At 50.1% G+C, this 13,548-nt stretch overlaps 1 protein-coding gene across 6 annotated transcripts; it reads left to right on the top strand.

Moving 5' to 3' along the window:
- The first annotated feature begins 2,563 nt into the window (after window positions 1-2,563).
- ZNF517 (zinc finger protein 517) lies at window positions 2,564-9,864 on the top strand. Of its 6 annotated transcripts, none has more exons than XM_047842182.1 (5): window positions 2,564-2,585; window positions 4,799-4,937; window positions 6,266-6,392; window positions 6,678-6,791; window positions 7,579-9,864. In XM_047842182.1, the coding sequence occupies exons 2-5, from the start codon at window positions 4,884-4,886 to the stop codon at window positions 8,778-8,780; spliced, it is 1,497 nt and encodes a 498-aa protein (XP_047698138.1). In that variant the 5' UTR covers window positions 2,564-2,585; window positions 4,799-4,883; the 3' UTR covers window positions 8,781-9,864. The 6 variants fall into 6 exon arrangements, with proteins under 6 accessions (XP_047698138.1, XP_047698140.1, XP_047698139.1 ...); XM_047842184.1 differs by lacking the exon at window positions 4,799-4,937 and adding an exon at window positions 5,460-5,583 and having other exon boundaries at window positions 2,570-2,585; XM_047842183.1 differs by lacking the exon at window positions 2,564-2,585 and adding an exon at window positions 5,460-5,583 and having other exon boundaries at window positions 3,176-4,937.
- The last annotated feature ends 3,684 nt before the right edge of the window (window positions 9,865-13,548 follow it).

Here is a 13,548-nt window from a genome sequence, read left to right as displayed (position 1 = left end):
TGAGAGCGACCCGAAGAGAGCCCTAGGAGACTTTGAGGTACCCAGACAAAATCAGCTTGCTGACATGGGTGCTAACTTCACGGGATATTCAGGGTGTGAAAATTCATCTGGCAGTATGCTAAAGGTATTTGTGACTCCTTCCTATGTATTCTACTTTTAAAAATACTGTTTTTTTGTAAGTGTGCATGAAAACTAGTAAAAATTCTTGGGCTGTCTTTAGACCTCCAAAAGCTGTGGAAGGGGCGGTGTCCAACTCTGTACCTCCAAGCAGAAAAGGGGAGCCCAGCTAATACCTGGGGTAAAATTGGAGTAAAGGATAATTCTTATATATAAATATCCAAAGCAAAACAAAAATGAAGGAAAATATACATCTTGAGACAAACCAAACAAAATTTAAGTGAAAAAAAGAAGAATCAGTTCTTTCATGCATGTTTTTAGTATCTGAATATATGCGCTGAAAGGTTCTAAGTGTATGTAAACAGGCATACCTCACTTTATTTTTTGCTGATACTGTGTTTTTTACAAATTAAAGGTCTGTGGCAACCCTGAATTGAGCAAGACTGTTGGTGCCCTTTTTCCAACACCATTTGCTCACTTATGTCTCTGTCACGTTTTGGTAATTCTTGAAATGTTTTAAACTTTTTCATTATTATTTGTTATAGTGATCAGTGATAGGACTTGCCGAAAGCTCAGATGATGGTTAGCATTTTTTAGCAACATAGATATAGATACAGATATACATATACATATACGTATATATACATACACATATAGTTATAAGTTATTTATGTGAGAGGGAGAGCACAAGCTTAAGCAGAGGAGGGGCAAAGAGAGGGGAGAGAAAGAATCCCAAGCAGTCTCTGTGATGTCAATGTGGATCCTGATGTGGGGCTCCAACTCACAAACCATGAGATCAAGAGTCAGACACTCAACCTACTGAGCCACCCAGGCACCCCTAGCAATAAAATATTTTAAAATTAAAGTATGTATGTTGCTTTTTTAGACCTAATGCTATTGCATGCTTAATAGACTACTGCATAAACATAACTTTGTTATGTACTGGGAAACCAAGAAATTCGTTTGGTTTGTTTTATTGTCATTATTCACTTTATTGCAGTGGTCTGGAACCAAACTTGCAATATCTCCAAGGTATGCCTGTATATATATGTAAATTTATTTGTATCCTGCAAAGCATTTTCATTTTCTTTCAATTCCAAGTATGATTTTCTCTTCCTCCCATGAGTTATTTTGCAGGTTGCTATTTAGTTTCTAAGCATATTTGTTTAAACTATTTAGCCATATCTAAATGCAATATCTTATTTTCAGATAATGTAGTTTGTATGATGCCAATTACTTGCAATACAGATGCCTCCCGGGGCCCCTGGGTAGCTCAGGTTACCATCTCACGGCTTGTGAGTGGCTTGTGAGTTCGAGCCCAAGGTCGGGCTCTGTGCTGACAGCTCAGAGCCTGGAGCCTTCTTCGGATTCTGTGTCTCCCTCTCTATCTGATCCTCCCCCACTCGCACTCTGTCTCTTTCTCTCTCTCTCTCATAAATAAATAAACATTAAAAATATTTAAAATATAGATGCCTCGGGGCGCCTGGGTGGCTCAGTCGGTTGGGCGACCGACTTCGGCTCAGGTCATGATCTCGCGGTCCGTGAGTTCGAGCCCCGCATCGGGCTCTGTGCTGACAGCTTGGAACCTGGAGCCTGCTTCCGATTCTGTGTCTCCCTCTCTCTCTGACCTTCCCCTATTCATGTTCTGTCTCTCTGTCTCTAAAATGAATAAACGTTAAAAAAAAAAATTAAAAAAAATAAAATAAAATATAGATGCCTCCTTTGCTGCCTTGTACATTTTGGCTCTTGTGTCCCTCTTCAAAAAGGTGGTCTCTGCTTTTGTTCCCCCTCCCCTTTATAAAAATAAGAAAACATTTAAAGAAAAATATACGAGATTTCATCGCATAAGACTAAATAGTTTTGTTTAAGTTCTTTTAAAATTACTGTATGTGTAAGCATTTATTCATAAGCATAGATTTGTGCGTGTGCTGGGTCACACTGTAAAGCATTTTTTACCGTGTCACAAAAGTTTGAAAGACACGATCGTAGAGAAGTTTTTCAACTGTAGGGGAAGAGGGTGAAGGATACACAGGACCTCTCCGTACTGCCTTTGCAACTTGCATGATTTTATAATTATCTAACAACAAAAAGTTGAAAGAGAAAGGACGCTGCCTCAGCACCCGGTTGCCTGGAATGATGCTCGACTTTTCCATTGGCCTTTCTCGACGTCTCGCGTGGACGCGTCTGCTCTCAGGCTTGGGGGCTCTGCGCCGGGATCCCCGACTCCCGCAGCGGGCTCGCCCCTCGGATTTGGGAGTTCACGGGAGATCAGGTCCAGAACAGCGCCCCGCCCTCAGCGGCCCTCTTCCGTCACCAGCCTCGCGCCGTAGGAGCCAAAAGGCGCCCACCGAGGCGCGTGGTCCTCCGAGCCTCCTAGAGCGGCGCTGAGACCCGTTTCCGGGGGCGGGCCGGAACCGGACCGCCTGCTCCCGGCGCCCTCTGCGCGCGGTCCGGGATAGCGGCCCAGGGTGAGTAGGTCCTGGCCGCGGGGCGGGGACCGGAGTGGGGTGAGTGCGGTTCTCTGAACCCGGCCTGGCTGAGGCTGTGGCCCGCACAGAGGCCGCGCTGAGCACCGCGGGGCGCTGACCTGCAGCCGGCGCCGCCCCCTCGCTTTTCCTTCGTTCTGGGCCTTAGGGAGGGTCCGGAGTCCGGGTCCCACCGGCTGGCGCGGCAAGTGTGCGGGCCGGTCCCGCAGAGCCTGGGTGGCTGCGCAGAGCTGAGGCTGCAGTGGTGGGAGACCTGGGAGGACCGGTTCTGTCCGGGTTGCGTCCCCCTCGGCCTCGCGCCTGCAGTTGCCTGAGCACACCCGCTCGTGAGCGGCTCGTGCCGGCTGGCCACCCCATGCGCTGCCTCTCCCCTGCACCCTCGTTTTCCAACCAATTGTCAGCCCGACGCCCTTGCTTTACCCTGTGCGGTTCTTCGCCCCCGCCCCCTCTTCGCGGAGTTGCCTCATTCATTGGACAACTAGCATTCGGACAACTGGCATACTTACCTTGTCCTGACGACCCTTCTAGTGCTGGGGATACTGCAGTGAAGGGGTAACATCCCTGACTTCATGAAACATCTGTTGTAATAGAAGTGAGGCATTAATGCAATAGAGGCAACAAACAAGAAAGTAGGTTTTTTTGAGAGTGTAATCGAGCGAGGGAGGGGCAGAGAAAGAGCATCTTAATTAAGCCAGCTCCATGCCCAGTTGTGTTCAATCCCACCACCGTGAGATCTTGACCTGAGCTGAAATCAAGAGACGGATGCTTAACCGAGCCACCCAGGTGCTCTGAGAAAATAGTTTTTGATGATTTCAAGGGTTATGAAGAAAATGAACCAAGAGGATAGGTTTGTGAGAGTTAAGGAGTTAGGGGTGGCTGTAGGTGAGCAGGGAAGGTCTCTGCAAGAAGTTAACATTTGAACTGAAACCTGGTGGCTGACAGGCCTTGCTAAGCCCTTGTAGGCAAAGGAAAGTGCATCAGAATGGCATTGGCTAATTTGAGTAACAGAGAGAACGCCAGCTTGGCTGCAGTGTAGTACGCAAGGGGGTAGGTGAGGGAGTGGAGCAAGGTGCCCCAGTCCCCTGAGGAACAGAGGTTTTATTCAAAATTGGAGGGAAAGAATGACTCCTGCTGGTCCTCCAGGCCCCAATTAAATGTAATCCCCTCAAGAAGCCCTCCCTGAACCCCCATCTAAGTTAGCGCTCCCCTTCCCCTTGATATTTTCTGTCTCAGGACTCCGAGCAGGAACCTGTTTTGTTATCATTGTATCCTCTCCTCCACTTTTTTCAACTTAGCGCTGTTTTTCTCACATTAAAGACTTATTCCCTGGCTCCAAAGATAGGACTAAAATCAGGTCTTTTCCCCTCTAACCAGGTGGCCCCTCCCTGAGGACATGCATTCCCCAGAAATAAGCAAAGAGACAGGCATGGTAACTTACCCTCCTAACTGTGGAGAGCGGTATGTGTTGAGTTGACAGCCAGGTCTTCTCCTGAGATGCTCCTCCTCTTAAGATGCTGTGGCTGTCTTGGGGTGAGGAGGACAATAGCTCTGTCAACAGGGGCAGCAGCAATGGTCCACGCAGACTGCCCTGGACAGACAGCCCAGTGCCGTGTCTAGTAGTGGTGTGGCTCTGCTGTTTGCGTTTGCCGTTTGTGCTGTCCGGGCACAGATGACTCACCAAGCTTCTCAGATCATCCTCTGTAGCCTGTTATACTCTCACATGTTAAAAGGGCCTTCCTGCCAGATGTTACCTCGTAGCATCATAACCGCAGGATTTCTGCTGTTGCCAAAAGGGACATCGCTTTACAAAGCGGCAGCTACTTAGGAGGCTCAAGCCCCACAGAAAAGGGTACTCTAGATACCTCCACCCAATACACAGGAGCTCAAGTGTCCATTGAGGAGGGGACACGGAGACCAGAGTCTACTCTGAGCACCTAGCCAGAGCAGATTGTATTTACTGGCTTTTATAAATAATTTTTCCTCAACTGCGACACATTTGAAAAGAAGCAATAAGTCTTAGAGAAATCAGAAAAATGAGAAGAAGGAAAATAAAAACTACCTTGGAAGAAACTAAGGCTAATGTGCTGGGGTATGCGCTGCCAGATTTATTTTTTTGCTTAGAGTCTGCTTATTTCACGTGGTAATGCAGTAACAATGTTTTCTGGTGTTCCACAACATGGTTTTACTGGTTGCAGAATCACCCACTGTCAGGGAACCACTCATTCATTCCACAAATCCTTGCTGTGTATCAGGCCCTCCCCCAGGCCCTGGGGGTACAGCATGAATAACCAGACTGCAGGCCTCATCTCATGGGGGAAGGTGGATAAGAAGCAAGTAAGTTGACTGCATTATGTCCGATAACAGGTGCTATGGATGAAAATAAAACGGAATGAGGATAGGGAAGGAATTCTGCGGTGGGGATGGCATTTTGTTTATTTATTTAAGTTTATTTATTTTGAGAGAGAGCACACATACATGTGAGGGAAGGGTGGGGGGCGTGGGGGGTGGGAGAGAGAGAACCCCAAGCAGGCTCCAGTCTGTCAGTATGGAGCCTGACTCAGGGCTTGAACTCACAAACTGTGAGCTCGTGACCTGAGTGGAAATCAAGAGTCACACTCTTACCTGAGTGAGCTATCCAGACACTGAGTGAGCTATCAGACTTCATTTGAAGTAGGATGGTCCCAGAAGACATCCCTGGGAAAACCAGGAGTGAGAGGTGGAGGCTTGTGGGTGAGCAGGTCTCAGGTTGTGGCTTCTTGGGATGTGAGGGGTCGTCTGGGCTGACCGGGATGTGCTTGCCTCATGTCTCACGCTTTCCTGTCTCTTCTGTATCTGGGTGGTCCTTCTGGGAGACAGGGACAGGGGTGGATGGGCCTTAGGCCTGGGCTCTTCCTACTCAACACTCACCGTCCCCAGCGCCTGCCTTTCCCCTGAAGGGGACCTTGGAATGGCGGTGCCACTTGCGACGCCCAGACTCCAGGTGAGTGTCCCCTCTGAGCCTTTAGGCTGCCTTCATCCCCATCCTCAGCTTTTCAGCCCTGAGGACCTTCCCAGGGGGCCCCAGGCCCACCCATGTAGCTCCCACTCCTGCAGGTGGGTCACAGGGATGGATTCTGTAAGCCAAGGGTCAGCCTCCTCCCTTCGAAGACTCACAATGGCTCTGTCAACTCCTTCCTGAGGCTTTGGGCAGAAGTAGGCTGCCCACAGTCTCCTGAAGCCCCTGAGCTTCAAGGGTCAGCAAGCAAGGTCAGGGGCCCTGTCCCTCCCCAGCACCTGCCTCCATCTGGTGTGAATGGTCAGACCTTCTTGGTGCACACAACCTTTGGCTTCTCCACTAAGAGCAGAGAACCAGAGAACAGGACAGGAACTCTCCCCACCAGTGTGGAGGCTCGGCCACCAGCATCTCGAGGGTGCCCCTACCCAGGCCAAGGTTGAGACCCTCACTTCTCCCGTGGCTTTTGCAATAGGGCTGTTCCACTTTTCCTTGGAGAGTGTTGAGGTGTACCCCCTCCCCCCCCCCCCCATGCCAGGCCTTAGGAATGCAGCAGTGACCATACAGAAGCCTTGACTTCCCAGAGCTGAACAGGCGTCCTAAATATCCCTGACATGGTCTCCGCATCTCCTGCCCAGATAGCCCCAGACAGCAGAGTTTGTGGTTGCAGGAGACCGTTGTGTTTGAGGACGTGGCTGTGTACTTCACGAGAATAGAGTGGAGTTGCCTGGCCCCCGACCAGCGGGCACTGTACAGGGACGTGATGCTGGAGAACTACGGGCACGTGGCCTCACTGGGTGAGGCTTCCCCTTCCATCCTGGGGCTGGGCTCAGACACAACCCTGCTTCTTCCACCGGCCTCCTGGGGGAGTTGGTTCCTTTCCAAATTCAAAGCCTAACATGTTCAGAGGGGAAGTTGGAGGGGTTCCCGCTCATCTCTCCATGGCCACCCAGCTGCCCTGCTCCTGGGAAAGTAGGTGTTCCAACCCACCCCAAGTATGTGTCCTCTGAGGCCTCCAGCCAGGCAGCCAGACACCCTTCCTCCTGCTCCCTGACACGTGCTGCTCTCCTCCCTGCATGTAGGCTTTCTCGTTGCCAAACCAGCGCTGATCTCCCTCTTGGAACAAGGGGAGGAGCCAGGGGCTTTGATTCTGCAGGTGGCTGAGGAGCAAGGGACTGTGGCCAACCTGTGCCCAGGTAAGTGCAAGGCACAGCAAGGCCTGGCCTTCACACAGCTCCTTGTAGCCCCCTGGTGCTTGGAAGGCTGTACGTTTAGTTCCTCACAGCATGGCCAGATTTCTTACTAAACACCTTGTTTGTCATCCAAGGTCACCCAGGACTAACTTGTACAAGAAACCCAAGTGCATGAACATCCTTCCTTGGTGCCCCGAGGTGTCGGGCCAGATCTGTGGGGGCAGTGGGTGTGTGAGGAAGACCCAGCAGGGAAGACCCTTGAGCTGCTTTGATCCTTCCAGCTCCCCGTGGCTCACATGCCAAGGCCTGAGTTTGGGACTGCAGAGGCTGCAGAAAGGGAGGAAAGGTGGCCTGCAGTCCATGGGGCCTGTATGGGCAGGACTCTGACCTGTCTACTGAGTGGATGACCTGTGAGTGAGTGCTGGGAGGAAGAGGTGAGCAAAGGATAGCAGTACGCCACACCCTGCAGGTCCCACTCCTGCATCAGGCCTGCTCCCGACCCCCCAACCTCTGCCCCAGTACTTTGGGCCAAGCTGTGCCCTCCCCTGTCCTCCTGATGCCCCTCCCTGGTCATGAGTTCCCCTCTTGAGCTAACCTCCCACAGTGCTTAAGCCCTTGATGAACCTTCCTTTGGGTCCTCTTATACAAACCCTGATTTTACAGTTTCTTTCTTGCAAGAAGTTTCCAAACCTCTCTACCACTTTGACATGAGGATTCTGTCTTCAAATCAGAGTTCCTTTTGTGAACGTAGAGGCGAGGTCACCTTTCCATTTTCTGTTCATTCTTCCAGATTCTAGGATGGAGGCCGGGGTCAAGGAGTCTTCTCCGGGGAGAGTGTCCTCTAAGCAGTTAGGACTGTTGGGCACAGTTTGGGGGCGCCTCCCTGAGGAGAGGAATGGCCGTCCTAAAGATGGGTCAGATAAACGACAACTCGACCCCCAGGCAGGCGGCCTTGGTGGGGAACTTAGCACACCCCTGGGGACCCTGGAGGCAAAACAGCCAGGCTTGGGCCCTGCAGAGGCTGCTGGGGACAGAGTGTACAGGTGTGCTTGCGGCAAGGCGTTCAAGTACAACTCGCTGCTGCTCAGGCACCAGGTCATCCACACGGGGGCCAAGCCCTACCAGTGCACCGAGTGTGGCAAGGCCTTCAAGCAGAGCTCCATCCTCCTGAGACACCAGCTCATCCACACTGAGGAGAAGCCCTACCAGTGCGGCGAGTGCGGGAAGGCCTTCCGGCAGAGCACTCAGCTGACCGCACACCACAGGGTCCACACGCGGGAGAAGCCCTACGAGTGCGGCGAGTGCGGGAAGGCCTTTGGCCGCAGCTCCCGGCTCCGGCAGCACCAGAAGTTCCACACGGGAGAAAAGCCGTACGAGTGCGGCGAGTGCGGGAAGGCCTTCTGCCGCAGGTTCACCCTCAACGAGCACGGCCGCATCCACAGCGGGGAGCGGCCGTACACGTGCCTGCAGTGCGGGCAGCGCTTCATCCGCGGGTCGTCGCTCCTCAAACACCACCGGCTGCACGCCGGGGACGGCCCCCGAGAAGACGGCGGCCGCCAGGACCCCCAGCCCGGCGCCGCACAGAAGACCGCCTCGGGCGCCAGGCCGTTCGAGTGCCCCGTGTGCCAGAAGCCCTTCAAACACAACTCCTTGCTCCTCCTGCACCAGAGGCTGCACACGGGCGAGAAGCCCTTCGAGTGCAGGGAATGCGGCAAAGCCTTCAGCCGGAAGTCCAACCTCACTCTGCACCAGAAGACCCACACCAAGCAGAAGCCCTTTGCCTGCACGGAGTGTGGCAAGGCTTTCCGCAGGAGCTACACGCTGAATGAGCACTACCGGCTCCACAGTGCCGAGAGGCCCTACCGGTGCCGGGCCTGTGGCGGGGCCTGCGGCCGGCCGTCAGCCCTCACGCAACACCAGAAAGTCCACGGGCCCGCGTGTTCCCGGGAGGGTGGGGAGGACAGACGGGTGCCCCACTGGGCTCCCCGTTGAGTTGATGAAAGGCGGAGAACTCATCCAGGAGGGGGCCCCAAGGCAGAAGGCTGTCGGTCCTCCCCGCTTGGCTGTGAGAAGGGTCAGGGCCAGGGCTGTGGTCGAGCAGCCCGAGGGAAGGGCAGTGAGGAAGGCTGAGCCCGAGCGGGTCCCCCCACGACTGCTGAGCCCAGATAGACGCCCGCGGGAGGGCGGCATTTCTAAACCGTCCAAGTCTGCGCCTGGAGGCACACGCGGGCTCCAACACAAGTGGGGGTTGGGGGTGGGTTTCGTTTTCTCTTGCCACTCCTCGGGTTTCCAAATATTGACTTGTGATGGGGGGAGGGGAGCGGAATCTGTTGGCTTTTTTTTTTTTTTTTTTTTGGATGTTCATTTGTTACTAGAATTGACCAAGATCAGACTGTTGGCAGGGGACCCAGCCACCTAGTGGGGCAGAGGACTAGAATCCACACAACACCTGCCATGGAGATGTTGGGAACTCTCAGGTAGACCCAGGGTTTGTTGACAAGCCACGGCAAAGCTGGAGGGGTAGTGGTGGCTGAAGCAGGACTCGGGAGTGGGGTCTGCAGGCTCCCAGGCAGTGCCTTGGGAGCCCCAGCCAGGCTAAGTGTGATCCCTCAGCAGGCCTGTCAGCAGAAGGTATTCACTGGGGAGAAGCTTCCCTGGGTGGCCGCTGGTGAGAGGGGCCATCTCTTAGTGACCCTTCTTCTTCATCAGCCCCCTGGCCCCAGGAGCCCCGAGAACACGGAGGGGCTTCTACAGCATCTTACAAAAGGTGTGCCAGAAAGGAAGCCGCCAGCCCCAAGCAGAGCTACCAGTGAATGTGTATTTTTTAATCATTTTTCCCCCAAATATAAATTTATTTTAGGACATTTGGGAAATGCAAGAACTTAGAAATGTAAAAAACTGCCCTTTGGTCTCACTCTTCAGAGATCACTACAGCGATGTTTGGTGTGTTTTCTTAGCCTCTTTTTAAAAATTTTAATGCTTATTTATTTATTTTGAGACAGAGAGAACATGAGTTGGGGAGGCACAGAGAGAGGAGAGAATCCCAAGCAGTTTCTGCGCTCTCAGCAGAGCTCGATCTCATGAATCACAAGACATGACCAAAACCGAGATCAAGAGTTGGACAGTTAACTGACTGAGCCGCCCAGGCACCCTCTTAGCCTCTTAAAAAAATTTTTTTTTAATGTTTATTTACTGTCGGGAGACACAGGGAGACACAGAATCTAACCCAGGCTGCAGGCTCTTGCTGTCAGCACAGAACCCCGACGTGGGGCTCAAACCCACGAGACTATGACCTGAACCAAAGTCGGATGCTTAACCAAGTGAGTCGCGCAGGTGCCTCCCCACCCCGACTCTTTCTAATGCACACGTATGGTATTTGTTTTACAAATCGGGGTTTACTTTCACCGTGTCCCTGCTGACTGGTTTAGGTAGCAGCTTCCTTGCTGTCACACATCTGTCCTTTCCTCACACCTTCACTGTATTTGTTGGCCCCGTAGCAGACCTGTGCACATTTGCTTGTGGCTGAGGTGGACTTTCCCCATCAGGGTTACAGATGTGGAGGGACTGTTTTTAACCATTTGATTAATCATGAAAAATGCCAGTCTTGTTTTCATTTATATTTCTTGGCCTTTTCGTGAGTAAATTCCCTGTAAGCTCTTGTACCTATTTTTATTAGGTTTTTAAGCCTCTGTGTTGAGCTCCAATCCCTTTCCCTTAATACCTGTTTCTTCAACTGTGATACAAACCACAGGTCTTTTGGTGGTGGGTGAGCATGGAAGAGATGGGACGGAAACTGCGTCATACACTTGAGGAAGTGATATATTACAGATATTTTTTCCCAGTTCCTTATTTGCTTTTAGTTATGAGGTTTTTAATAAGAAAAATACATGTTCCCTATGGGCAAAACTGTCTTGTTGTGATTAGAAAGGCCTTGTCCACCCCAGGATTTTATAAAACACTTTCTTTACTCTGGTTAAGTTACAGAAATACTACATATTTGCAGTAAAGCAATAACGAAATCTCAACACAAAAATAGGAAATATTTCCCTCTTCCCTTGTCCCACATTCCCACCTTACTCCCCAGACATACACCTGTTAAGTCTGGGTAGTTCATTCCAGACTTTTTTCTCTACATTTCAAATAGTCAGCCTATGTGTGCCTGTGTTTTTACAAACAGGATTACTCTAGTGTTTGAAATGACTTTTAGTGTGTCAAGTCACCGGGCTAAACTGCCCCCAGAATTCCCTTTCAGCTGAATTCCTGAGTGGCAGGCTATGCAGGAGGAAGGAAATGGTGGTCATTTGTAGCTCACACACCTACCTAATACTTAGACACTAACCCAAAGGCTGTTGTGAAGTGATTTTGCAGATGTGATTAAAGCACCTAATCAACTGATTTTAAGTATCCTGGTAGGTCTGGAGTAATCAGTTAAAAAGCCTTTAAAAGCTTAGGGTGGGGCGCCTGGGCGGCTCAGCTAGTTGAGCGTCCAACTCTTGATTTCAACTCAGGTCATGATCTTGGTTTGTGGGATTGAGCCCTGAGTCAGGCTCCAAGCTGCCCTTGCCCATCTCTCTTCTCTCTCTCTCTCTCTCTCTCTCTCTCATTCCTCCCAAAATAAATAAATTAGCTAACTAAATAAGCAAGCAAGCAAGCTTAGGTTTCCCTATGCCTCCAGCCTGTGGAAAAGCATCAGCTGGTGATCTTGTCAGCAAATCCTCAAAGTATTTGCAAAATGTGGTTTTCTCACTAAGTAAGAATATACTTGAAGAGGTGCCCTTTTTCAAAACACAAAGCCAGTTTTCAGCCCTGACTTTTTTCCAAAATTTAAAAAAAAACTGTGGTAAAATATACACAGTGTTTGCCATCTTAACCATTTTTAAGTATACAGTTTGGTGGTATTAAGCGTATTCATATGGTGGACCCATCACAACCATCCATCTTGAGAACCCTTTTCATTTTGTAAAACTGAAACCGTTCCCATTAAACAATTCCCCGTTCCCTTCTCCCAGATCCTGGTAACTACCATTCTACTTTATGTCCCTATGATTTCTGACTACTCTAGGAACCTCATCTTAGTGGAGTAAAATAGTATTTGTCCTTTTGTGACTGCTGATTTCAGAGTATAATGTCCTCTGAATTTATCAATGTTGTAGCACGTGATACAATGTCTTTCCTTTTAAAAGGTTGAGTAATATTTACTATTGTATGGTTGGACATTTTCCTTATCCACTCATGTGTCATGGAGACTTGCATTGCTTCCACCTTTTGGCGACTGTAACTAATATTGCTGTGAACATGGGTGTACAAACATCTCTTCCAGACCCTGCTTTCAATTCCTTTGTGTATTCACCCAGAAGTGGAATTGCTAGGTCATAAAGTAATTGTGTTCAATTTTTTTCCTGTTTTCTACAGTGGCTGCATCATTCTATACCCCGACCAGCAGTGCGCCAGGGTTCCCTTTCTCCAAATGCTCGTCAACACTTGTTGTTTTTGTTGTTTTGATAGTAGCAATCCCAATGGGTGTGAGCCCTGACTTTTTTTAAACAGCAGTATTCAAATGGACACTAACAGGAAGCAGCTCTCCTCTGAAAAAGAATTCAAAAGTATCAGTGACATCTGGTAGAGTGAATTTTGTAAAAGGCGTATCTCTGAGTACCACTTCAGCCATATTTCAGTTCCATTCTAATTAAACTTGAACTCCCGTTCTGAGTGCAGGAAATCCACATAATTTTTGGAAATCCTATTTTTCCGTTTTTATGTTCCTTTAAAGAAAAATAAGTTTGCTGACTCAGGTTACTCAGTCTTTCAAACAGGTTTCTATTGATCATGTGATCCTTGTTGAGCACAGAAGAGATGCATGATGGAAACATCACAGGCTCTGCCTTTGAGGGACCTGGGCCTGAGTAGGAGAAAAGGAGTCACACAGGAGAGGGAGGAGATGGGGCCTCAGGAAGAGCCTGGTGCCCATAGACAGCCCAGGACGGGTGGGGACAAGGTCTCTCTGTGCTGGACACAGGCCCTTGTCACCAACCTCCTCAGGCCCTCTTGGCCCTACTTCCAACTCCCTTTTTGTTCTCAGGATTCCCAGCTCCTGACCTTCTCAGGCCGGGGGATTAGGGAAATTCTGCTTTTGTGCAAGGCCCTTGGGTCTATTGGTTCCTCCCACCAGCTTTGGAGCCAAGCAGGCCTAGATCCAAAAGACATTCCTAGAAATAGCAAACAACCCTTTAGAGCAAGGCTTTGATACAAGCCAACAAATCCAGAGCCCACACTCCCAACTATCTCCTTTATCAAACTCACACACCAAGGCAGAGCTCCTCCTGCCCTAATTCATCCCAGAGCCACTTATCAATCAGAAATCACATTTCTACCCTGGAGCTTGCTGAAATTATTCAAACTATCTGACCCTGATTTTACTTAGTGTACCTGCCCTGCATTGCCCATTCCTTCCTGCAGAAACCCCAATAAAGGCTCTGGGCCACACTGTACCCTCCCTCTCTCCTGCCTCCTGACCTATGCTGGCGCTTCCCAGTGTGGCCCTTCATGTTGTACCCTGCCTTCTAGAGAAACTGAGTATAATTATCTTCCTTCATGACAATCATTTCCAAGTCTGCATGTCTTACCATACCAGACTAAAACAAGCCCTAGGTATATTGTAGTATATCATGAGACTCCCGAGTGCCCAAGGATGGCCTGTGGAGAAGCTCTGTTCCAGTTTGTTGAAAGTATTATTGCTCTGGGCTACCTACTAGGATACAGA

This window comes from Prionailurus viverrinus, chromosome F2, assembly GCF_022837055.1.
Source record: "Prionailurus viverrinus isolate Anna chromosome F2, UM_Priviv_1.0, whole genome shotgun sequence".
NCBI classification, from domain to species: Eukaryota; Metazoa; Chordata; class Mammalia; order Carnivora; family Felidae; genus Prionailurus; species Prionailurus viverrinus.
Note: the sequence above shows the minus strand (reverse complement) of the source record. Positions and strands in the feature narration are given on the sequence as shown.